The 27,285-nt window shown below is 37.4% G+C and overlaps 1 protein-coding gene and 1 long non-coding RNA gene across 2 annotated transcripts; one reads left to right on the forward strand and one right to left on the reverse strand.

The window, feature by feature from the left end:
• Positions 1 to 60: 60 nt before the first annotated feature.
• LOC129777640 (lysosome-associated membrane glycoprotein 1-like) lies at positions 61 to 19,329 on the reverse strand. The gene is made up of 4 exons (XM_055784017.1): positions 19,033 to 19,329; positions 11,280 to 11,612; positions 1,102 to 1,329; positions 61 to 1,005 (listed from the first exon to the last, which is right to left on the reverse strand). Exons 1-4 carry the CDS (start codon positions 19,088 to 19,090, stop codon positions 671 to 673), a joined length of 954 nt encoding a protein of 317 aa, XP_055639992.1. The 5' UTR covers positions 19,091 to 19,329; the 3' UTR covers positions 61 to 670.
• A 2,639-nt stretch (positions 19,330 to 21,968) lies between these two features.
• Positions 21,969 to 23,052, forward strand: LOC129778232 (uncharacterized). The gene is made up of 2 exons (XR_008743404.1): positions 21,969 to 22,410; positions 22,472 to 23,052. It is a non-coding gene; the product is annotated as an uncharacterized LOC129778232 (long non-coding RNA).
• The last annotated feature ends 4,233 nt before the right edge of the window (positions 23,053 to 27,285 follow it).

Below are 27,285 nucleotides of genomic sequence, written 5' to 3' on the forward strand. Positions count from 1 at the left end.
ATAGGTTGTCCATTCTCAACTTAGGTGTCACACGCATGTGTCTATCGAACAATTGAGAGATTATTTACTTTACCAATCAACCATTTATTTAATGATTTATAAAAATTCATATATCCAACTACAGAAAAGAACAATATAAACAGTTTTTTGTCGTCCGAATTATTCCTCCTGCGTTTTTCTTCCAACTCTCGATCCTTTTGTGGTTCCATCAATTTTATCTACATTTAAATCCTTGTATTTGGTTGTCTGCTATTTGGGTGCTATCTGCGATTCTCACTGTATTTTGCTGATTGACAAGTAATGTAAGATTTCTATTTGATTTGTACCGATGTATCAAATATTCTAATTAAACGACTCAGATGTTCCTAGAATTGTTAACTCCAAAAATATGTTTGCTATGCGTCTCGTAGTAAACCTTCTCGAAAGCTGAAAACGTGAGAAAATTATCATGTCTGTCAGCTCTGTCACGACAGATGGTCCGTAACTGTTTCAAATTCCTATTCACACTGTCTCCAATTAATGCAATAAGATCGTTACATTCCTTATTTGTGAATTTTCGAAAAAAAACAAAATTAATCAGTATATGTTACGACAGATGGCATCTCTCATTCGGACTATGGTAGCATTCTCGAATGTGGAGGGGGCGAGACGCTCGCGCTCCGGCACCTTCTTACATGCTCACATATCCCCGGGATCGTGTACTACGACGTCCGGCCAAATAGGCAATCAGCACAATCACAATCAGCAGAATCAGGGCGCACCCGACGGCAATCGGAACTATATCCGGAGTGTCGATGGCATCGCAATCCTTGGCGATCGAGAACTTTGCGTTGTGCTTCGTATGGAACGCCTCGAACTGCAGTTTGGAAACGGTTAGGGTCGAGTTGAGTCCAGCCGGATCAACGGAAGTCAGATTGAGTTGCTGGGGACGATTGCAGTGGTAGGACATATCCAGGGGAGTGTGGAACATAATTTGGTCATTCACCAGAGTGATTGTTTGGTTGTCTGAAATGGTCAAAATGGTCATGAAGAATATTTCTCGTGTATAGTGCTTCGCTCATATTACGGATTGAACCTCAATGAATACAATCTTCCACTTACCTTTGGCATTGGGAAATTCATCACCGAAAATTACGAGAGAGAAGTGCAATCCGGACAGTGAAAATTCGTGCACGGTTGCGTTCACCTTGAAGGAAACCATCAGTGTGTTATCCTTGACCGAGGGAGGGCCCCAGGACAGAACAATGAACTGTGAGTCAGCGAGACAGGAGCCGTTGACAACTTTGGCATCTTTCGGGACATCGTACAGAGTGTGGACCGGCTTATCAGCTGAAACAAACGGAAGTAAAACAAAACTTTAGTACTGTAAACAATTGGTAGCAACCGCATCAGAGCAAAAACGTGATGACTAAGAGTGAATGCCATGTAGCGACGACGAAAGGCATTTTTTTCGCTACTGTACAGTTGAAAAGGGGCGTAAAATGATGATTTGTTGTTTGAAGACAAAACAAATATTTAGATGAATACGAGTACTCATTTCTAACCACTGCTGATAATTTGAGACCTAAACAAGACTGTGCGAACAGATGAAACATCAGCAAAAAAAGATTATATAAAATAAGAAGCAGATAGCCTCAATTTGTTATAAATACGTTCAATTTGTTGACTGAAGTAATCAACTCTTAGCATTAAATAGCGCTTATCATGATTCAGTTGATAATGCTGCACTCATCCGCTTGTTAGGCTTGGAAAATTTTGATATCGGTATTATTATTGTTAGAAACTCATATGGTTGGACTTTTCATGTTTTTTATCAAAACTTTTATGAGAAAAAACGAGCAATGGATTTTGCGAATATTTACTACGAATGTTTGAACAAGTGAGGAAAATAATAATAAATCACACGTATCGCAATACGAGCCTCGTGTCCAGCTCTCTTCAGACTAAACGAATTATTTGCTCAAAAATCTTCCAATTTGTAGTGCACATACAATTCGACATCAAGGGTCTCTGAACCTAGCATTGATTAAAATGAGACAAATAAAATATGTTGAGAAGAAAATCTTTTAGAATGCAATGTAATAGCTGCGCTCAATGAACGGATGTGATTCCCCGTTCCACGATAAAACATCTGTGAGTTCGATGGGACTGTACAATATTTACATAAATTATTCATCATTCCACTGTGATTCACCACTTGTTTCGAGTTTCGTAGATCACTGCAGATTTAAAGACGAATAAACTATCATATCATAATCCGACAGCCCTGGGTTTGCCATAATCCAGCGATACCCAACCAGCGGCCCGGCGGCCGCTTTTGGTTGGCCCATCCGGTGTGTATGGTGTTTGGAACTCATACAAAAATCTATAAATTTTGGTGAATGCCCGCGTCCCTCACTCAGTTAAAGCATCCATTTCATTGTCCTTGTCAGGGTTACCATATCTACAGAATGATCTGTATTTAAACAGATTTTTCGGACTTTTTGAAACCAAGAATCTGTAGATACAGATTACAGATTTTTTAGGTTTTCAAACAGATTTCCAGATTTTTCAAAATAACGATCCAATATTAGTTATGGCTTGATCTCATTTTTTTTTCATTCATGTGTAGCTTTTAAATACTACTTTCTCATGTTCATTCTAAGGCGAAAAGATGCTGAAGTCTGAGTCATCAGCTAGCTTTACAATAACAAAATATCATTGTTTATGTTTTCCTACTAAAGTAAAAGCGAATTTTTACGTGGATACCATCAACATCGTCAAATTCATGATAACTATGCCGACCAATGATACTAAAGCTAAGATTATGCTTCAAAGTCTTATATATAAAACATGTTTTTTTCTCACTTACGTATAACTCATCATCACAAGAGAACGGCTGATCATATTTGAGTCGTTTATATATTGTTGTGTCTGTCTCCACTCAAATTAGAATGATAGAATGCTTTTAAGAATATTAAAAAAAAGGAAAATTCGAAAAAATGCTATGCATATGTACTGCAGTGAAACCTGAAATCGAAAAAAATTATTACGCATTTGTTCTACAATGATAAGTTTGTCCGATTGGAGTTAATTTCTTCAATTAGAATTAATTTTGACGACATTGACATTAATGTTTTGTTATTTTGTAAATAATCATGGATTTTCAGGTGGAAAATGAAAATGAATCGCCAAATTGTGATCATCAAATTGGAGCAAAGATTGTCCAGTTTGAGCTGAGATCTCTCCATAGATGAATGTAACGGTGAGAAAAATTGATTTTTTTTGGAAAATTTTTAAGGAAAAACATACATACGTACATACGTTATTGCAAATTATAGATTGATGTTTATTTTCTACTAGCTGACCCGACGAACTTCGTTCCGCCCAAAATAGATTTCTTGATTTGAATACTTTCAAACATCCACGTTTTCTTACTAAGTGAACGTTAGTGAGTCCAATCACTGAACTCTTTATTGATTGATTACCCTTTGACCCTTTACAATTTCCTTTTACTATAAATTCTACAAAAAATCGTCCTTATAATATAAAATTATAATTCTCGTTCAAGATTCTCAAGCATTTGGAAATAACATGTTTCTCCGTTGCATGGAATACATGTTTGATACAGAGAATATTACAAAATGAAGACAGCTCAAATCGGACCATTCCTCCCTCGGGTTTAGGGCACACCAACACATTTGGCCTTCCATTTTTGTTTATATAGATAGAAGATATAGGAATGCGTTATTCCGTCTGAAAATCCTTTTCCACTTTCGAAAAAAATCTATTTCGTTAGCGCCAACATCAAATGGACTAACAACGCTTAGTTAATTGTAGAACATATGGGAATTCAATTTTTCTCTCCGCTGTATTGATCTATGGGAACAGACGAATACAACGAAATATAGATGACTCAAATTGAACCATTCCTTTCTCGGGGTTTGCGCTTACCAACACATTTGGCCTTCCATTTTTATTTATAGACATAAGATATGGAAATGCGTTATTTCGCCTGAAAATCCATTCCCACTTACGAACAAAGATCAATTTCGATAGCGCAAATATCGAATGGACTAACAACGCTTATTATGATACAATTTTCGAACATATGGGAATTCAATTTTCCGAATTTTCTGACATTCCTTCAGAATTTTCCGATTTTTCTCTCCACTATATTGATGTACGAGAAGAGACGAATACAACAAAATACAGGAGGCAAAAATCGGACCATCCCTTCTTCGGGTTTTCCACTTTTCCATTACTAGCTGTACCCTGCCACGCTTTGCTGAGGCACATTGTGGTTGCATGGTTGAGTTGATTTTTTCTTTTTTTATGTTGTAACAACAATCCTAGATGTGTTTGGTTGTTTTGTATATTGTATCATAGTTTGAGCTCAATCGGTTCCGTACTTTTCGAGTTTTTGACGCGTACACAAACGAACAGAACATTTATATATATATATATATATATATATATATATATATATATATATATATATATATATATATATATATATATATATATATATATATATATATATATATATATATATATATATATATATATATATATATATATATATATATATATATATATATATATATATATATATATATATATATATATATATATATATATATATATATATATATATATATGTATATATATATATATATATATATATATATATATATATATATATATATATATATATATATATATATATATATATATATATATATATATATATATATATATATATATATATATATATAAATAGAGATAGATGAGGGAAATCGATAAATTTTAAATCACTTCGGAGCACAATTTCAGTTCATAATTTTGTCAAACACGTGGAAAAAAGATGTTTCCATCCCATAGAACACATATTCATTACTGAATAGTAAATTTTCATTAGAAGCTCAATTTCAGAAACGCACTCTGGTCATATATAACATAATTTTTCTTCTAATTTTCCAATTTTTTATGCCGTAACAACACTCCTTGAAGTGGATTGTATATTGTGTACAACTTTGAGCTCAATCGATTCCGTACTTTTCGAGTTTTTGACGCGTACACAAACGAACAGAACATTTTTATATATATAGAGATGGAATGTTTAGACTTCTAAATTCATTCGTGCCCAGCAGTGACAAACGCCAATTGAAATATTGATCAATTAATTGTTCTGGAATTGAAGCCACGAACGTTCGCTTTCTGAAAGAACATGAATGTTCAGAAGTATTCATATCAAAAAAACAATTTTGGGCAGGACAAAGTTCGCCTGGTTAGCTAGTTCAACTTATATATTCAACCCTTTGCGGTCGTCTTAAATTTCGACATGTATGTCGTACTGGTCGCAATTATTTTTACTTGAAGAAGCAGTGATGTATAACTTTGTGAGATAATAAAAGATTAACAAGATTCCTCTATCTTTTGTAAACTTCTGATAAGAATTTACTAAACAATGTTTTTATGTTTATGTTTAAAAAATATTTGTTATAATTCTTCTTCGCGTGATACCTCTCGCATGTATCACCAAAATAATTAGTCTTTCGCCTTTTATCTTTCTGTTTGAACTTACAAAACAATGCTCTTTACATCTACACAGTGCCGAAATACATGGAGTTTTCCATTAATCCATTCCCCGAGTACGGATGACAACTTTTGTTTATACTAAGTACCGTAATCTATTATTCATAGTAGCGCCGTTTTGGTTCGTGAATAAGACATTAAAATTCGCTTAGAAAAAGTGTAAACTGATACATTGCTGCAAAAATTATAATATTAGTATGCTTATTTGCTGTGGTGGCTGAGAGCAGACAAACGACCCCAAATGAATGACACAGATTTCAATACAGATTTTCTGAAATAAAACTCAGATAAAAAGATTTTTTGAGACCAAAAACACAGATTTTATTATGGCAACCCTGGTCCTTGTCAGTGCTGAATTAGTGAAAAACAAATAAAATTCACTGGGCAGCAAATAAGAAACTACAGTTTTTTACTTGTTATTGCCATTTGATTCATTCTACAACAGGTCCCCTCGGGTTTACTATTTCAGGTGATCTCCTATGATGAAAAGAAATTTAATCTGGATGAGATTGTTTTATACTGTAAGGACGTTCGGAACGAGTAACGTAGTTTCTCAACTCGTTACTGTGTGGGTGAAAGTGTGATGACTTGGGGAAAATTTTCTCAAAGAGGTCTTCAGGAGTACTGCAAAATACTTCAGGATCATTTACTGCTGTTTTTGCATCACAACCACATTAGTGCGGAACTTTGCGATGTATATCAAATATAAAAAATGTCCAGAATAAAAGAGTACACAAAATAAAAACGGTACTATCCTAAACAATTCATATATTTCAATTTCAGTTTTAATTGGCATTGGTAGTTTGTTGGACGATGCATAGCTTGTTTTCATTTCTACAGCTGATGAAGAGATGTTACAAACAGGTTGGTAAACCACTAGTAACTAAAATAATTTCCAATACAATTAATTATAACAGCAAAAAAAATCTAGCAAATTAGTAAAATAAGTCTTACTAATTATTTCTCTCAGTGCGACGATTAATCATTTAATCAATTATTTTGGGCGGTTAATCGTATCGAATAACAAACAGCTGAAAAATATTCGATTAGCTGATGAACGATTTATTTAAAAAATCGGAGATCACTAATTCCTCCCAAATTGCACGCTATTTACTAATACTAACACGAGGACCTTTAAAGCATACCTGATAACTGTCTAAGTTCATTGGTTTGAGTTCACGGCGGGTAGACAATAAATCGTCCATTACTGGTGTAACTACTTTTTTGCATCAGAGATCATGTTTTCGTTTTACTTTATATGGACGTAAAAATAAGATTGTGCACGCGGGTAACAAGATTCATGTCAGGGGGAGTAGAAATGTGGATTCAAGTCAGGTTGAATGAAGAGGCAGATTTGTATTCATTAGTCACGTCAATTAGAATAACCATTTGCTGGAATAGTTCATCAGTCATCCTCGCTCTCAACGCTCATCAATTCATTTTCTAGTCAATTCAAACCATGTTGACAGCGAATGCTGAAGTAGTCCTAGTCGAATCGAAGCTACTGCGAGAAGAGTGAATTTTTATTTTTCGGCTTCGAAGATTTCGGGCCCTGCTCCCAACATCAAAAAAACCTCCACCGATTATAGTGAAGAACATTCCTCTGGACTTGTTATGGAAGGAACTAGAATTAAAAAAGATTTCCGCCAAATATAAGCCGTGCAGAGTCGGCATCAAGATGTCTGTTGCCAGCAAGCAGAGCTTTGAAGCTATCATGAAATATTTACAGGAGAGAAAAGCCGAGTATTACTCTTACGGTTATGAGATCGAGCCGTTGGAGTCCGTGGTGAGAGAACACCAAGAACATCGAACAGGAGCTTGTGAATCGCTACAAGCTACAACCCATCGCAATATTCCCCATGAAAAGGAGAGACGAAATTAACAAGCAGTACCATAATCGGCTCTATCTGGACCACTTTCACAGGGGGGACTGTTACCGCAGGAGCTCTGCAAGCTGTACGTACCGTTCGTTCCGTCGTCGATAACCTCACCCGTTCGTTCCGTCGTCGATAACCTCACCCAGTGCGGACGGTGCTTGAATTTCGGGCATGAGCGCGTAACTGCTGCTTGAAACCACGATGCAGTCTCTGCAGTCAAGCACACGTCACCACGGATTGCCAGCTTGAAAGTTGCAAACAAGTGTGCCAACCGCAAGGGCGACCACCGTGGTACGGATCGTTCGTACCCCAAGCGCGGAGAATACCGTCAAATCCGTCAGAAAGCGTCTACATCAAACCAGCCAGGAAGGAAGCGGAACATCCTCCCGTCGCCGCCTGTGATTAACGTGCAAAATTATCCTGTATTTCATGTCAAAAAAACTTCTCCAGCGGCTCCCATAATGACCGACCTAAGCTAGGCTCAAGTAGTAGCTAGAGCCGCTACACCACGAAATGCGCCGGAAACCATCGCTGCTGCTCATTACCGTGCCTCTACATCGGCTGATCCAAGTCAATTGGATCCATGCCCCATGCTGCACAACCACAACAGCAGAGAGAAATGAACAGCGATTTTCTATCGACGGACAAATACACCATTGAGCAGCTTTTAGATATCTTCGACGAGATGGCTACCAAACTCGCCAACTGTCAAACGCGTCAAGAACAGCTATGTACTCTAGGTCATCTGTTTATCCGCTATGGCTGCTTAGGCGATCGACCTAGCTACTAGCTCTCTGTAGTAGGCAAACGCGAGGAACTGGTTGATTTTCTCTGAATCAAGAACATCGACGTGGTTGTGTTTGTGGAAACACACCTTAAGCTAGCGAGGTCAGCACTACGCTTGGACCAGTCATCGTCATTGCCGCTTACTGTCCCAAACAAGCCCGCATACGCTAAATTCATGATCGCAGGTGATCTGAATGCTCGGCATCAAGTGTGGGACAATCAACGGCGGAACCAGAACGGAACCATCATGACGCAAGACTTTGAGACCGGACACTACAACATTTTGGCGCTGGACAGCCCAACGAGGATCTCCAGATCGGGGGTTCATTCGATCATAGACTTCTTCCTGACAAACGTGGCCGTACCACAGGATCCAGTTGTCTATGATGAGCTGCCATCGGACCACTATCCAGTGGTGCTGAAGTTGGGTGCTTCTGCTGATGCTGTTATCCGCAGTCCCAGGCGGAAATATCATCGTGCAAATTGAATCGTGTTCCAACGAATTGTGGATAAGAGCATTAATACCGCTCTACCTTTGGTTTCCCCTATGAAGATTGATCTGGCACTGGAATCCCTCCAACAAAGAAGTGGCCTATTTAGGACTCACTCTAGCCAGTCATCTGACTTTTAGATCTCACGTTAATAAAATCGCCACGAAATATTCTGCTTCGGTCGTTGTATTCGTTGATTGCCAGAAATTCTAAACTTTGTCTGAAAAATCAGATGGCTATCTATTAGCAGATCATTTATCCTGCAATTGAGTATGTGGTTCCTGTCTGGAGGGGTTGCGCCAGAACACACAGACTGAGACTCCAACGTATTCAGAATACTTTTTTAAAAATAATTCTGAATCTGCCCCCCTGGGTGAGAACAACGGAGGTTCACGAAAGATCCTGCCTGGATACCCTGGAAGTGAAATTCCACAAATATATTAAGAAATTTGGAGAGAGGTGCTCCTATTCCGAGCACTTGATTGTTCGGAATTTGTATAGCAATTTCATAGGTTTAGGTTAAGGTTAGGTAAAGTAGGTAGCTTATTTTAATCATTTCAAATTATTAATTTGAAATGTCCAACATTCCATATAAAAAAAAAATCATAAAACGTGCATTGCGTTTCTGCAATGCAATTTCTTTATCTAGAATTAAGATGCAAAGCATAAGCTGTTCACTTGGCTTGTGAGAACTTTGTATAAAACAAAAATCAAATGAAGTAAATATATATACAGGCAAACCTTTTTTTGTGCGGGGGATAGGGACCGCACAAAAAAAAATCGCATAAAAAATATCGTGCAAAACTTTACCCGTAGCTTTAAAAAATCGTGTTCGGTACACATTTTGGAAAAATCTTTTTTTGTGCCGTAGATAGGGACCGCATAAGAAAAGTTTTCTCCAAGAAAATAACTCAAATTCTCTCAAATTAATTTCCTTTTGTTTTCCTGTTTTGCGATGGGACAGTTGGCCTTTTCGGTTGCCCCTGGCTGCTTTGTGCTTTTAGTTACATGTCGAAATGTGTTGCTGCTAGAAATTATGTCATGCAAAAACTTAGAAAAACTTAGAGCATTTGATGGGAGGAGGGGAATGATTTCAGAAGTGGACAATTAAGACGCAAATATGCTTTTTTCGCACTGAAATGCATATAAACCATCAAAAAAAAAAACTAAATGGACGATAACTTCTTTTCAAATACCGCACAAAAAAATCGCACAAAAAAAACCGCACAAACAGGTTTTACTGTATATGTAAAAAAAACTTTGATTCATATGACACAAAAGACTAGATAGAGAAAATGGGAATTTCGAACTAGTTGAAATAAATAGCTCAACATTTTCATTGATGCTATCCTGGGGAGTATAACATCATAAACATACACAGCACAACCGTTGCCTTCCATATGGGGCAAACTTGTTGTTTTCTGTTGCTAGCAATATTGTTTCAATGCTAAATCTGCTGGAGCACCACTGTTATGCCAAATCCGTCAAATGTCAAAATAGTCAATAACCAAAAGCTTCTCGAATCGTTTTCCAGCCAATTTTTTATCGAAAACAATGACAGAAAGATCAATGATACATCAACGCTTCATAAACTTTAAAGCCAGTGCTTCGCATCCCATGCGAAATTTCAAGATTTGTCTGTCGTAAAATTTTGGCGAGGTTTTTTTGATCCATCTATCCTTTGATGAACCGTGTAGAATATGCAATTTGAAGCTATCCAGTTCTACAATTACATATTGACAAGCGCTGTTAGTCCATTTGATGTTTGCGCTAACGAAATTGATCTTCGTTCGAAAGTGGAAATGGATTTTAATGTGATAAAACGCATTCCTATATAGTCTTCTATCTATATAAATAAGAATGGATCGCCGAATGTGTTGATAAGAGCAAAATTCGAGGAAGGAATTGTCGGATTTAGAGCTGTCTTTATAATATCTTATTTTCTGTATCAAAAATTTATTCCATGTAACTGAGAAACATGTTATTTGTAAGCGGTTGAAAAATCTTGAATGAGAATTGTGTCTGAAAATAAGCTGATATTATAATGACAAGTTTTGGTACTAGGATATTATAATGACAAGTTTTGGTACTAGGAATATCATAGTGAAAGGTAATTTTGAAGGGCAGTTTAGAAGACAATCAATGAACAGTTCTGCGATTGGACCCATGAACTGCGCTAAGTAAGAAAACGTGGATGTGATAACGAAAAATGAATTTTGGGCGGGACGAAGTTTGCTGGTTCAGCTAGTACACATTTTTAAAAAAAGTTCTAATTTTGTCGTTGTACAACGAGGACAGATTTTAACTATGCTTTCATTACTTTTGGTAGAATGAAGCATAACACTAACTGCATATTAGAATACAAGTGTAAGTAAAGGCATCAATAGTCAGAATTCCAGACATGCACATGGAGTTTTCGTTGTGCAAACTAGATACTGATTTCAGTTTTGTAAAGATTACTCTTAGTAGTTTAATCAACTTTCCAAACTATCTTACATATAATACGAAATTGGGCAAACTAAGTCAAATGTAAATAGTTGCTACTTACAAGCATCCAAATAGGTAACATTGAGCTGCAGAGCCATCTGGGTTAGTACACAAGTCTGATTTGTGGTCTTATTGGTGAACACCCAGCTGCCAACTTCGGGATCGGGCACTGGGGCCGGTGTGGTCGGCTTCGGAGGCTCAGTGCTGGTTGTGGTCGGAGCAGTGGTGGTAGTGGGGGTGGGAGTAGTAGTTGCGGCTGTTGTTGTGGTTGGCTCAACGGTCGTTGTGGTGGTTGGTGCCATGGTAGTAGTTGTTGGTGCTACCGTAGTCTCGCTCGTGGCTGGAGATGAGGTGGTAGGCGCATGAGTCACAATTTCTGGTGGACTACTTTGAGCTGCAATAGATAATAAAAACGTTTCAATGGTTAATATGCTATGTTGGGGCTGTAAACACATTATGAGTTGCTGGGTACAAATTCATCCTTTCTTAAAAGGGGAGACATGTTATGAGATCTTTTGTGTTCTGACAGCTCACTTTTAGAGGATGTGGAAAACATGATAGTTCAATAAAAGTGAATCAGGAATAAATTGAACTGAATAATATAAAGCATTTATCTTGGTCATTTGGTTTATAGAGATGAATTATAATGATGCGGCTACTCAGCATATTTTAACTGAGTCCAGAATCACTTATGATGTTTATTTAATTGTGTCCAAAAGCTGAATAAGTTATCTTGAGACACCTGAGAACTACACAACAGTAAACATCCAAATTCTATCGAAAGAACTCATGGTCGAAACGATTATAAACAGAACATTCATTCGGACAAACCTTGCAACGTTGCAGTTGACTTCACTTGCACTGCACTGCATCATAGCGATAGGGCCCACCCATCAATCTTTATATTTCTCTTTGTTCAATTTGCTACAATGTTGCAATCGAAATATTCATCCCGTATTCGATAAGGACGAATTAAACGTTGAAAATTGTTTGCTGGTTAATTTCGTATAATTATTCATTTCTTAACATTATTTTTCCCCGCTCTAATTCCACCAATAGACACTATGAATGATTTCAATCAGTACAATCAGTGATGATCGATTAGTCTTGCAATTATCTCAGTGTGAGTATTGAAAGTTATTGTCAGCAGTGATTAATTAGTTTTATACACAAAAAGGCAAAAATTTAACAAATCTCGGTAGTTCATATTTTGATGTAAATCTTCTTCGGTTATGGTTCCTCATGGAAATACAGTCAATCGCAAAATTGAATATACACATGCTACTCGATGATACTCTCCGTTTATTTGGAATAAAATATTTTGAATACATTTCGTCTTTGGACGCATATTAATAACACACACATTTAACTTACTATGCGCGCAAGAAAATCTCGCGGAAAGTTTTTTGCTAATTATTTATTCCAACAAATTGAAAACAATCTCTATTCAAGTAATCGCAAAATTGAGTGTACACCTTAAATTTCTCCAAACAAATTAACCTTTTTAGTAAGATCTTTGCGAATTATCGTACTTTTTTTCGTCAATATGTGACGTCAACACCAAACCACTGCATGGCCAGTGTTGGTTTTTGTTTTTTTTGTAGATGTTTGAAAACGTTTTGACGTGGGACTACGTCTAACCGGAATATATGGAGGGTAAAATGAATACCTAAACACAGAATATGCAGGGAAAAATGAAAGATTCCGAATGCTTAGAACTCAAATATTTCTTACTGGATTGGAAAGATATTTGCATCAATTGATAGGGAATATTTCTACGCATCTATCGCAATTAAAACACTGCTATTTTTCATTAGATAAACAATTGAATTTGTGATTTCCCCAACACAGACTTCAAAACCAAGCATCTTTGGGGGAATCGGCATTGCAAATACATGAAAGTAGGGTGATTTTTGTTCTCATCGAAATGTGTGAGATTTCAAAGCCAAGGTGCCTGGGTAAAATCGGTGTTCGGAGGCATTTTTGCTCCGACTGAAATGTTTTTCCCTAATTTCACAGACTTCGAATTCATGGAACGTAGGGAAACCGGCTTTGCAAATACACGCAAACTAAAAAGTAGTAATTTTGTACTCGCTTGCCTTTGTGCAGACTGGAATATGTTTCCCTAACGCGGTCTTCTAAACTTAATAACCTGGGAAAATCGTGACACAGACACTAGAGGCGAATGAACTTTTAAGTTTGAAGTCTCTATAGTATAAAAAGTAGAAGTAGAAGTTGTTGATTCGTGCAAGCCAGAGGTACTTCTGCGCCCGCATGTTTTTTTTCGCACTCCGGAAAGTGTTTTCTTAACACGGATTACAAAAGCGGGTACGAACACAACGCTTTGGCTCGATTATTCAAGATTGCATTGAAGGATATGCCATCATATCTTCTGCTCACTGAATTTCTACGCATACCATTTGATGATTTGACAAAATGTTGATAACCATTTGCTGCGATAACGTCTATTGATTAAACAAAATGCGTTCGACACACATGTCAAAACAAAACTGAGTGCCTGGAGTTCATCAAATCAATCAAATTCGCGGTTCCAGGATACGTACACTTGAGAAATGCAAACTTTAGAGGGAAATGTAGAATACAATAATCGTTCGATAACTCTTCCGTTCACATATTTTGTAACGTAACTTAAAAGAACAGACATTAAATTTACTTGTAACGAAGAACATAATCTATCACAATGCATAAATTTTCAATCTTTTTACTCACAAAGCAAATATTTTAAATTCAATAGAATTCGAAAATTGTTTCATTCAATTTAAAAATTTAACCACGTCAACCTTGCGATTATGTCATAGATATAACCCACCCATTTTTTATCAAAATGGCAAGTAAGAAGAACGAAGTAGATATTGTTACACGTACAATGATAATAAGTAAGATTTGCATTGGAAAGACATTGGAGGAAATAGCAGCTATCGTTGGAAGAATCCACTATACAGCAAATAAAATCATAAACAAGTGGAAATACGAAGGAATCATAGAAAGTCTCCCGAGTAGAAGACACAAACGTACCGTGTCTTCTGGTGATGAACGAGTAATTGTGCGAAAATTTCGAAAGAACCCTGAAACAAACATTCCAAAATTGACTACCGAAGTACCCGGCACCATTGGAAGACCCGTCAGCACATACACTGTCCAGAGAGTAGCATACAGGACCAATCTGAGGTCGTGTTGTCCGTAAAAAGCCTTTCACATCAAAGGTGAATATAAAAAAAACGATTACAGTTTGCTAAGGCATATGTTGACAGATCTAAGGAGTTCTGCAACAAAGTCCTTTATACGGATGCTTCAGATTCAGCATTTGGCGACAGCCAGATGATGTATGGTACAACGGCGGCTTCTGGAACTGGAACCATGGAGTTTATCGATTCGGCGATGGACAATATGGCTTCATTGGACATCCTGAAACGTAACCTTCAGTGTCCCGTGCAGAAATTGAGTCTCTTTCGTGATTACTACTTCCAACAGTATAATGACCATAAGCAAACTGACCTCATCGTGTGATCATCCGATTTGAACACTATTGAGAATCTATGGTGGGGAATCAAGAAATGTATGAAAAATGAGAATGACAAAACTCGAGACGACGATTAATGGGATCTGGGAGAGCATTCGTTTTACTGTGACCAAAAATCTCGCATCGGCGCTTGCAGTCAGTGCTGGACGCCAGAGGGGGCCATACCAAATACTAGGAGATTGATTTTGGTTATCTGTTAACATTTCTGAACCGTTTTCAATTCTTTTGAGGAAAAACTTAAATTGTATACTCAGTGTATTGAAATTTTTTTGTTTGTTTCTCAAACATGAAGTAGAAATGAGACCATTTTTTCTTATCACTAAATGAGAGTAAAATGAATTAACGATGAATATGAATTGCTTTTAATTATTTACTTTTTACCCCGAAAAACTCAAGAATAACAAATTGGCAAGGGGGGTATACAGGGCGGACTCGATTATATTTTTTGACGTAGGATTACGTCTTTCGGGAACATATTAGGGTACAAATTGAAAATCGAAAATCGAGCGCACCGTGAAAATTGTCCAATTTCAAATGCTTATTGCTCAGTAATTTCATGATGGATTAATGAGATTTTTGCGTCAATCAATTTTGGCACTCCATAACAATTTTTTACATTGAATAAAATAGTATATGTCATGAAACTAACTATCGAAAAATTGAAAAATCTCAACCCTTATCTTAACGTAAATACCTACTTCTGATTGGTCGAAATCTACGACACATGCGGCGAGTCCCTAACAGAGACTTCAAAACCAAGCTGCCTGGGAGAAATCGACATTGCAGATACATGAAAGTAGGGGGAGCTTTTTTCCACTGACATGTATTCCCTAACAGAGATTTAAAATCCAAGGTGTCTGAGGGTAATCAGCATGTAAATACCCTCGTGGCCGATAGTTTAACTAACGACGCGCACAAATGGATAGTGCTGGGCATTGCTGATTGCATACGTGCTGGCGAATAAGTTGGGAGCGATGAACGAGTGTTTTGTTTTGTTATTTTCGTTCCAATAAGAATCTTTCGATGGGTTGATTGAAGAATGATGTTTCAATGAACTGAATAGAACTTATGCTTGATAGAATTAAACAAAATTTAAATTTGGAATTTTTATGTTGGTTGCTTCGTGAAATTTCATATCAATGACCGATCATGTATTGTAAAATTTTTAGCACAACTGTAAGAGTAAAATTGTATATGGTAGCTATTGTGTTAAAATGACTTGAAATATGAAACGATTTTTTTTCTCCCAAGGAAAGTTCATGCGACGAGCAAAATTGGAAAAATGAAGGAATATTCGAAAAAGTGATTTCACATATGCTCTACATATCGTATTGGGTGCTGTTAGCCTAATTGGAATTTGCATTGAGGCAAGTAGCATCGTGTTCCGTTGGGTTTAAAGCGAAACGGAAATGGGTTGTATAAACACTCAGAAAATAAAAAAAAATATAAATGAAATTACCTTTTCCATTTCAAATATATTTTCTCTCTACTAAAGTAACACTTCATTTCTGGTGAGAAAACTTGTGTTCGATAATGATAATTATCTTATATTACATTGATGAGCTTTTTTTTCTTAATTCCATCTATACATAACATAGGAGCCATCTCGTCCAGGACCACAGAGGGCGACTTTAGTACGTGATACGCACCATATTATGACTAATCACCATCTTTCTAGCATTATCACTCGGTTATGGACACTGGTGGAGTGAACAAACAATACCTAACAACCGGATAAAACGGACCCAAATCATTATCGAAGAGTTTAACAATGTAATTCTTCAAACATATCAAAAATCAGCATGCAGCAGATAGCCTAACAGAATCCTACGTCAACTATGCTGTCGTGTCTTGGACACAACCCTCCTGTGACTTTTTTTATTTCTTTTCACTGTATATAATCGAGCCAGAAAAAAAAATTAATCGCTTTTTTTGCATATATTTTTCGCTTTTTGAAAATAAAATATGAATTTGATTTTTGATTCATCCCCTTAATGTCAGAAAACACCTTTCTCACACGAAAAAAAAAATCCAGATTCTTTCAGGAGCTGTTAGACGATCATATTTGATGAAAAAAAATCCACCTACGCATATGTTCGAATTTCAACAATGACAGAGTTATAGAACTTTTTTTTTTGCTTCGGACACTGTTGTCTCAAACTGGCTCTACAGTAAAAAGTACGCTACGGAAGACGATTCTTTTGCTTTAATTTGGAAGATGAGGAAATTTAGTACAGGATATAATAGTGAAACAACTAATTTAGTGGTTTTTCATAACATTTTGGAAGTGAAAAACTCACAAGTAAATAATGTGTTATTATTAATTTTATCCTGAGAATTTATATTAAACTAGATTGTTTCTATCAATTAAATTGAAGCCCTACAATTTGTTCTTTGACACCCAACTTCTTTCCTAATTTGGCTGCAATATCGATATAAACAATTGCTGGAGAAAATTTAAGCAGTCTTCTAAAATCAACATTTTTACCCTACTGTACATGCAATAGCCACTTAAATTTCACTTTATCGTTGAAAGGCTACATTTCTTCTTGAAATAAATCATATTTGAAATATATATATTTTTTCCAAACTGTATATGATCGAGTCCAAAATTGTATACAATCGAATCACATATAATCAAGTTTGTATATAATCGAGTTCGACCTGTACTTAATTTTGCGATTGACTGTATTTCAAAGCAAAAATTAACCGGGCAAACGAATGCCGTCCGACGTTCGTTAAAGCCTTGTTAAAGGATCGTATCCTTGGTTTCAAACTAACCGAACAATCAGTGGAACACAGATTTGCGTGCGAGACCGTCGTTTCTGACGGCGAATCGGCGGTCGATTCGGATCGCATCATCTTAGTGGCTAGGGCCACCTCGATTGTTTATCCTCGTTCAATGGGGACTTCACTCCCATTACATTGTCCCCAGAGTAAATTTCGAAAAACGAAAACGAGAAAAAAAATTTATAACAAAAATTACGCTTTTTTCTGTGAGGCATTAATATCCATGATGTTTTTTCCGCGTTACAATATTTCTAGCCTACTTGTGACATCACACTTTCTTCTGAACGGTTGTTTCTGTTAAGGCGCGTCCACATTATGCCGAATGATGCCGATCGACGGACCCACTTGTTTTGGGTTGGGTTCGGTTTGATTCGAGTCGGTTTTCGGCACGCCGGCATGCCCGGGCGTGTGGACGTGCCCACATTTATTCGGCTTTACCGGGCGGTTATGGCCGATTGACATAATGTGGACGCGTAGAGTTGTTTTCGGGGCGATTTTTTTCAGATAATGGCATCCAGCCACTATAAAAATAATAAATTAAACGAATTGGTTAAAAAAGATTTTAATAATTGATAGTTAAAAAAATTGACAACCCTATGAATAATTCCGAATTAAATTAATGCTCTCTGATAGCGAATTAAAGCCGCCTCTATCAACGGTCACCAGGAAATCATCTCGACCTCTCATGTGACCTAGTCGTTGGCGACTAATTGCTAATCATGGAAGCTTCCGATTTGATAATCCCTATCAGGTTGGACTATTTTTTTTCGATTCAGAGATCAAAAGATATTTTTTTTGTAGATTCTTATAGAACTTCATATCTACACGTTGTGGTAATAACCTTCCAACTGCGGTATGTTGCCTTCACTATCTGCTGAGAATGCTCAGTCCGACTGCTGCTTTGATGATCCAACAAAAAGAAGATTATACTAGGGCACCATCATTCAGCTGGCAACGCTGTGTTGTTGTAAAAGCAAATTAACACATCGAAGCATCGAAAAGTGATTCATAGTTTTCACACTATCCAGGCTGCAAAATTGCCATTTCATGCAAGACTGCATTGCCAGTAGAACACTGCATCCTGCGCGTAACTCATTCAACTAGCAAGTTCGGCATTTTCCATGTTAAGATCAAAACAGTAATGCAATATCAAAACAGCTGCTGACAGAAGTGGCAAATATTTTCGGTTTGCCCTTATGCAAACATCCATTGCATAAATGACGGACATTATCAGCACCGTATTCTCTTTGTTCTCCTGTCGGGATTATCATTCTGCTAGAGGAAGCCATATTATGGAGAGAAAAAACAGCTTATCGATACAAATTAAATGAACAACGATCGGTACGTTTCCGAGATGAAAATGGTCACTCACCCAAATGAGGGAAGCAACAACCCAATAAATTTAGCGATAAGACTGCGGATCGAATCGAGCGTTCTCGGAAACATTACCCAACAAATAGAAAACATCAGTAAATCCACTTACCACTGCATAGCACTAGTCCAGCCATCAGCAGGAGCACACAATTTCGCGACGCCATCATACCAGACCAATTCCGATTACACTTATTTCTATCCACTCGAAAAAAATATAAAGCCAGTCAGATGATCACCGAGAGGGATACTTCCCCGTCTTTCACTTTCCAATCAAAGCACCAGTGATAGAACCGAATAAACAGGCTTAGTAGACACTACTGCGACTGATTGATAAATAACATTGTTCTCGCTCGAACACGGTCCAACTTGTTCCCTGATAGCACAAACACATGCTCACGGCAAAGCGAATCGTTCAAGGTAGGCGGCTCGCACACCGGAGCAATGAGCAACTAGCAACTGTCAACATGCAATAAGCAATATTATCACCAATGGATTTTTCCATTTAATCTTTGTTGATCTCGCACACCGACGCAATACGATATCGCTGTCGCCTTTACAGAGCAACACATGTCGCTAGCAACACGGCGTGTCGGTTGAATAGCAACTTATCGCTCATATTTTGACAAGTTTCGTACATTAAGGCGATTGTTTGCATAATGTCAGGGGTTTTTATTGCTCTGGTATGCGAAGAACAACAAAATATGTTTCCTGTTGCATATTGTGTACTGCAGTTTGCTAGTTGCTTATTGCTGCGGTGTGCGAGCCGCCGTAGGAAGAGTTAGGCAGCTCGCACACCGGAGCAATAAGCAACTAGCAAACTGCAATACGCAATATGCAACAGGCAACATATTTTGTTGTTCTTCGCATACCAGAGCAATGAAAACCCCTGACATTATGCAATAATCGGCTTAATGTACGAAACTTGTCAAAATATGGGCAATAAGTTGCTCTTCAACCGACACACCGTGTTGCTAGCGACATGTGTTGCTCTGTAAAGGCGACAGCGATATCGTATTGCGTCGGTGTGCGAGATCAACAAAAATTAAATGTAAAAATCCATTGGCGATAATATTGCTTATTGCATGTTGACAGTTGCAAGTTGCTTATTGCTTCGGTGTGCGAGCCGCCTTAAGGCCCATTTATACGTTGCTAGTAGCTGACTTGAGAATGAGCAGCTACTGACCCGGTGAACTCGCTTGACATTTGGTTGACTCGCCTTGTCCGTTCACACAGTGTGAGCTGCTGACGAGAAACTAGATACTACAGCATTGGCTTACTAGGGATGCCAGATGATTTCTCAAATGTCCATCAAATAGTCAGAAACAGCAATCAGGTCTGAATTTGACAGATAATTGATTCGAAATCGACTTCTCTATTGGCAGTATTCGTCTCAGGTTTTCAGTTGCATTTATTTTATTTAGTTGCACAATTTTATTGCAAAATACACGCTGACCGTGTATAAAAATACTTTGTGCTGAATTTCTTCGAACTGAAGATACTATCCGAAAAAGCAGAAAGGCAAAAGGATTTGAGCCAGTAATTGGATGCAAGAAAAATGAGCAACAAATAAAATCTTGAAGGAACTCTACGATGATGATCCTTTAGAGCACATAGCAGTGTTGAAAAAAAAAACACCTGAATTAGTGGAAACACTGTTGGATTTCATTTCAAAAATACAACGCCAAGATACACTCATGAGGGATGCTATACCTGCAAGAGTGTAATTAAAAAACGAAATTGATGTGCCTTGCTTCTGGAATATTGTTCAGATTGTTGTCGATATTTTTTAGATTCTCGAATGCATTCATAGCTAAGATAATTCCGAAAGTATGTGATGCTATAACTGGCAACTCAAAAGATTTTTTAAAATTTTATTTATTTCGCCTTGTTGGCAGCTTCGTGTGCCAATTTGTGGAATAAAAATGATAGTAGATTTGCAGGTGGAGTAAATACGTGTCAAAAATTAAAAATACCAATTTAATAATAATGAACGAAAATGCACTTTTTAAAATCGAATATGTATTCTGTTTTTTAGAACAATACTTTATTTGCAAGTTGTGAGTGAATTTTGAATGAAAACTGTGCCTGATATTAGAGATTCTCAAGAAAACTATCTCAAAAAGAAAGGGTGCCCCGCCAGCGTACATAACAAAATAACAACGATTTCGTTTAGAAACTATGAGGGTTTATTTGTTTTTCCAATAATTTTCAAGTCTATAAATATCTTCGCATGTTTTCAAATATCTTAAAAATGAAGACATTTCTTTACATTTGGCATCCCTGATTCGAACGCTAAATTCTGTTTTTGACGTTTTGAGGGATGCGAGTGCTAGTGAATTCAAAAAACTTTGAAGTAGCTCGCACGCCGGATTACACATGACACTAAATGGCATGATGTGTTCACACGGTGTGAGTAGCTGCAGTGCAGTAACTGACTAGACCGACTCGTATGCTTACTCGCACCGTCTGAACCCGGCTTAAGGGCGATCACAACAAACGCGAGCTGGCTCCTCTCTCTCAAGCCGGGTTCAGACGGTGCGAGTAAGCATACGAGTCGGTCTAGTCAGTTACTGCAGTACAGCTACTCACACCGTGTGAACACATCATGCCAGTTAGTGTCATGTGTGATTCGGCGTGCGAGCTACTTCAAATTTTTTTGAATTTACTCGCACTCGCATCCCTCAAAACGTCAAAAACAGAATTTAGCGCTCGAATCAGGGATGCCAAATCTTTACATTGTCTTTACATGTCTCTATTTTTAAGATATTTGAAAATATGCGAAGATTATTATAGACTTGAAAATTATTGAAAAAACAAATAAAACCCTCATAGTTTCTAAGCGGAATCGTTGTTATTAAACGGTTTTATTTAGCTTGCCCTGTAATCTGTTTGTATGTTTGTAACATGTCCCACATTAGTAGAAATTTGACCCCCTTCTTGTTGACCGATTGATCTGAAATTTGGAACACACCTTTATCTCTGTAGTCATTACAAAACTGCGTATTTCATTATCTTGTAAATCCAAGATAGAGGCCGCTACAAAATGGCGGATCCCTTTCTTCCTCAAAACCTCATCAATGTGGGTTTTCCAAAACCCCATCAATATGGGTATCAAATGAAAGGGCTTGACTAGCAGAATACAGTTATTTAAGAAAAATGCAAATCCAAGATGGCTGCCACTACTAAATGGCGGACTACATAGTTTCCCAAAACTTCATTAATATGGGTGTTGGGGGGAAGCAAACTACGCCACTGATGACTTGATCTGAACCTGCGCATCCGGACGGTGCCACTCCATGACGCACCCAGACAATCATTGACAGCTAGCTGTCATCACTGTCATTCTGAAAACTTCTCTCGTACCACACATTCTTTGCTAATCACAAAAAAGGAGTAGAGATAGAACCCAAAATAAAGTTGAATTCCCAAATTGTTAAATAATTGAATCATCCTGTCGTGCTTTGAATTTAAAACGAGGAGATCAAATGTAGGTAAAACCTAATAATGTAAAGTTCTTGTTTAATTATTGTTTCTCTTAATAAATACAGCTTTGAGCTCGCTATACATTGATAAAAACGCGTGCTGAATAGAACCTCCGAAACCCCCGTAACAATGGGTATCAAATGAAAGGGATTGACTAGCAGAACACGGTTATTTATGAAAAATGCAAATCCATCAAAATTCTACCAAATGGCGGACTACATATTATGTCAAAACACCATTAATATGGGTATCAAATGAAAGGGCTTGAATAGTAGATCACAGTAGATCATGAAAAATTAAAATCCAAGATGGCCGCAATCACAAAATAGCAATATACTTTATTAAACGGTTTTATTTAGCTTGAACTGTTCGTATGTATGTATGTATGTCTGTAGGATTGTCCCACAGTAATAGAAATTTGACCAATAGGAACTGACCGGATAGGAACTGCTGTCATTTTAAAACTGCTTATCTTGAAAAATCCAATTTGGCCTCCGCTCAAAATCGCTGATTCCATATCATCTCAAAAAAAAAGGTTGATTGAGATATGTGTATCAAACCAACGAACTTGACTTGGAGAACACACTATGTATTTTCTGCAATCTACTCAATATCGGTATCAAATGAAATTTTTTGACTGATAGAATACAGTACAATGCCTTTATTGTAGAGAAATATTCTAATGAAACAGATAATGTACTAAAAACTAGAAAATAAAATGAGTAAACAAAAACTTTTTAAATTATAAAATCCATTCATTTTCATTATCCACAATTAGTGATTTCATCATATGTCCCACTATTTTATTTTAGTCTTATCAATGCCCTAGACTAATGAAGGAGAGGTGTGATAACTACTAACTGCAACTTGCCTAATTATTTTCTCTAGCTTTTAGTACATTATTATGTTTAATCACAAATAAACCGTTTAACTTAAAAAGTTTTTTTACTCATTTTATTTTGTTTTGCACGCTGGTGGGGCACGTTTTCTTTTTGAGATAGTTTTCTTGGGATTCTAAATATAAAATCATTATCGGGCACAATTTTCATTCGAAATTCACTCACAACTTCCAAAAAAAGTATTGTTCTAAAAAACAGAATACATATTCCATTTAAAAAAGTAGATTTTCATTCATTATTTTAGTTTTTGAGGCGTATTCATTCCTCCTGCAAATCTACTATCATTTTCATTTCACAAATTGGTACACGAAGCTGCTGTCAAGGCGAAATAATTCAAAATTTGAAAAATCTTTTAGACTGCCATTTGTAGCACTACATACTTTCGGAATTATTTTAGCTATGGATGCTTTCGAGATTCTAAAAAAATATCGACAATAATCTGAACGATATTCCAGAAGAAAGGTACAACATTTCTAGTTTCACTTATGTAGGTATAGCATCCCTCATGAGTGTATCTTGCGTTGTATTTGTGGAGCAATTAAATCCAACAGTTTTTTCACTTTTTCAGGTGTTATTCTCAACACTGCTCTGTACTCTCGGGGATCATCATCGTAGAGTTACTTCAATATTGTATTTGTTGCTCCTTTTTTTTTGCATCCAATTCCTGGACCGAATCCTTTTTTCTTTCTGCTTTTTCCGGATAGTACCTTCAGTTCAAAGAAATTCAGCACAAAGTATTTTTAAACACGGCCAGTGTGTGTTTAGCGATAAAATTGTGTAATGATAAATTCAACTGAAAATCTAAGACGAAAACTGCCAATAAAGAAGTCGATTTCGGATCAATCATCTGACAAATTCGGATCTGATTGCTGTTTCTGACGATTTGATGGACATTTGAAAAACCGCCTGGCATCTCTGGAAAACCTGTGCCGTAGTATCTAGTTTCTTGCCAGCAGCTCACATTGTGTGAACGGACAAGGCGAGTCAACCATTTGTCAAGCGAGTTCACCGGGTCAGTAGCTGCTCATTGTGAAGCCAGCTACTAGCAACGTATAAATGGGCCTTCAGGTCATGACCACAATCGCCTCTAATGCCAAAGTAAATAGAATACCAGGTATGTCGTCTGTGTCTAGGTACACTGACCCAAAAAATTGGTATACATAACGAATTTTTTGGTAAATATTACCAATGATTAGTAAATTTTTGCAATACGAATTATTCGTATATATTACACAATAACAATGGTAAACAAATGTCAAATCGGCCAGTATGACCCACTATAATTATCTATATAAATAAATTTGGAACTCGAGGAAGGAATCGCTCGATTTGATCCGTCAGGTCAGCTGGTGTGTTTGCATCATCAACTGCTGGTATCAACGCTGTCCCCCGACTTTCGGCAGCCACTATTCTGTTACTACTTTTGCTACCGGCATCATTATACACCCCAACCAAGGACACTTGTATCACAGATGCCGGGGATGTTATCGCAGGCTTTTTAAAGCAGCCTATGCTGCTGATAAAACAGTGGATGAACCGGGTATTTGTTGTTGCTGCTGCTGCTGCTGCTGCTGTAACACAGCCGTACATCGGGAGATTTTCCGTTGTGGTACCGCAGGAGCAGACAGAAATTCTGGTAGTTTTTTGTTCCAGTCCAGCTTATAGAGCAACAGTTCCATTATTCGCAAGTGGTTTTCCGTGTTATACATGATTTGACTGGAAAAAATTATAGGAGGTTGTGTCCAAGATACGACCGCATTGTTGACGTAGAACTACGCTGTTATTTCATATAAGTCGCTTGTTTATACCTTCGGATATTATTCTATAGTAGAATAATCTCTGAAATGATTTTTTCATTGTAGAATCAGTTGACGATAATTGATTGATGATTCATTCTTGCCCTCGCAAAATAATCGTATGTCGCAATTAATTTCATGTCAATGCATTGAAAATTTACCTCGAAGGCTATTCCGGTGGCCTTTTTCGAAATTGACATAGACTCGGCTAAAGTCGATTATATACATGTTGCACCAGCACCATTATTCTATATCTCATAACTACATCAATATATCTTTGGCACCGCATGTAAACAACAACAATGACAACACTTGCAAGTATCAAATATCATGCTACATGTTATTCAGTATTGCCTCAAAGGAATCGCACCTCTAGATATCGTTCGTACAAACTAAGCGTAAACCAATTGCCATACAAGCGTTCACCATAGCATGCATACAGAGCCATACACTGGTGGCTTGAAACTACTAGCAATAAAAACATTTCTCATCATTTTGCGCTATTCTCAAAAGAAACGCTTCTGTTAATATTACTGGCCTCGAAAAGAGTTGCATTACTTTATCATGCTCGAGAGAAGCGCAGCAGTCACCCTCAGTGGAGAAAGTTTTGCTACTGGCAAGCAAAACCTAATCACATACAAAATTCCAGAACATTTACTTTCTTGATGACTAAACAAGAGAAATAAACTCTTTTTGTTAATAACAACCTCGAAAACAGTAGCAATGCTTCATTTTGATCAATATTAGCGCAAATGCAATCCTAGTTGAAGGCAGTTTTGCGACTGGCACGCGAACCCAAATAACTTATAACATTCCAGTAAGACATTCAAGATGCTTGGTATTCCCAAATAATTTTTCGGTGCACAACCTTAACGTCTGCTTCGCCATAACGTCAGTTTAATGCATTGATGCATTCTCAAAGGCTCCAACGAAGCCCTTATGAAGACGGAAAATAAACAATGTTAACTGCTTGGAAAAAGACTGAATTATGCCATACAGCTTGTACTCTGCTGAAACACCCATCGATGCGAATTCGCTGATGAGTTTGTCAAGAGCGACCGCCTTCACCGCCAGCGGGGGGAGCTTGATTTTGGTTGCTGTCTGGGCGTTTACATTTTCGACCGACGCGCCGAAATCGCCAACTTCACTGTTGTTCGGTGCGGTGTCACATTCGCGAAGGCTCGGTTCAGCGCGAGCGCTTTTCACTACACCAACACCGCGTGCATCATTAGATGACGCTTACCTTGAAATTTTATTGCCCCTGACAATGCGTTCGTTTTTTGCAGGGCTCGAGCCTGCCTTCCTCTTCTTCTTGCTCATCGCACACTACGCGAAGCGTCCAATTTATGACGCGGAAAGAAGAACACACGATACGAATAACGCGGAAAACAAACAGAAAATTCAAACGACGATTTTCAAGTTGGATTACCACTGGTGGGGTCCAATCTTAGATCGAAGCGCAGCGAAAGCAAAGTGAACTGGATTACTCAACAGTCCGATGCCGAATAAAAGTTTGCCTCAGCGAGATCCACTGTTTATACTCTAGGCAAGTATTCCCCTTCATTCTTCTTCATTTCCTTTGTTCACGGAGACTTTAAATCCTATGATTTCCCCTCCGTTGATCGTCGATAAGTTGCTCGTTATTGATATCTCTGTTCGGGAAAGCACTCAAATGGACAGAACAAATGTATGGGAAAATAGAAACACTTAAAGTTTTCATGAATTTTAACCATTTACTAACCAGGGGATTCTAATGTATGGCATATTAAACAAATCTTACGGAATTTCCGATTCGTTTAGTATGTAAATCGCCAAAATCCGTTCGCGTCAAAAATAGTTATTAACGTTAACTTTATTTTATAAAAACGTGACCTGTTTTCTGATTTGACACCCTTAATGAAAGACGTAGTTCTACGTCAAAAGTTATATAAAAAAGTATCGGATATCCTACTTGAGGCTTACGACGAACGAACATAACCGGAATGATCGGATCGGGCAGCTCCCGTAAGAACTTCTTTAGCACCGTGGCTACACATTACGGTGAGTATCTGCTCATATCAATATTGATTAGATTTTCGTTGAGTGAATCACGCAGTTTGTTAACCTCGTCGTGTTTCGGTGACGTCGTCCGATACATCTTATACAGATCCAGGTTCAAGTTACACATCGCTTTCTGTTTGAGCT

This window comes from Toxorhynchites rutilus, chromosome 3, assembly GCF_029784135.1.
Source record: "Toxorhynchites rutilus septentrionalis strain SRP chromosome 3, ASM2978413v1, whole genome shotgun sequence".
Classification (NCBI taxonomy): Eukaryota; Metazoa; Arthropoda; class Insecta; order Diptera; family Culicidae; genus Toxorhynchites; species Toxorhynchites rutilus.

Bases quoted from the DNA above. Each gene is read 5' to 3' on its own strand.
- LOC129777640 (XM_055784017.1), bottom strand. From the start codon at position 19,090: ATGATGGCGTCGCGAAATTGTGTGCTCCTGCTGATGGCTGGACTAGTG. The intron at 11,613-19,032 runs GTAAGTGGATTT...TATCTATTGCAG, and splicing joins TGGACTAGTGCTATGCAGTG to CTCAAAGTAGTCCACCAGAA. The intron at 1,330-11,279 runs GTAAGTAGCAAC...CGTTTGTTTCAG, and splicing joins TGTTACCTATTTGGATGCTT to CTGATAAGCCGGTCCACACT.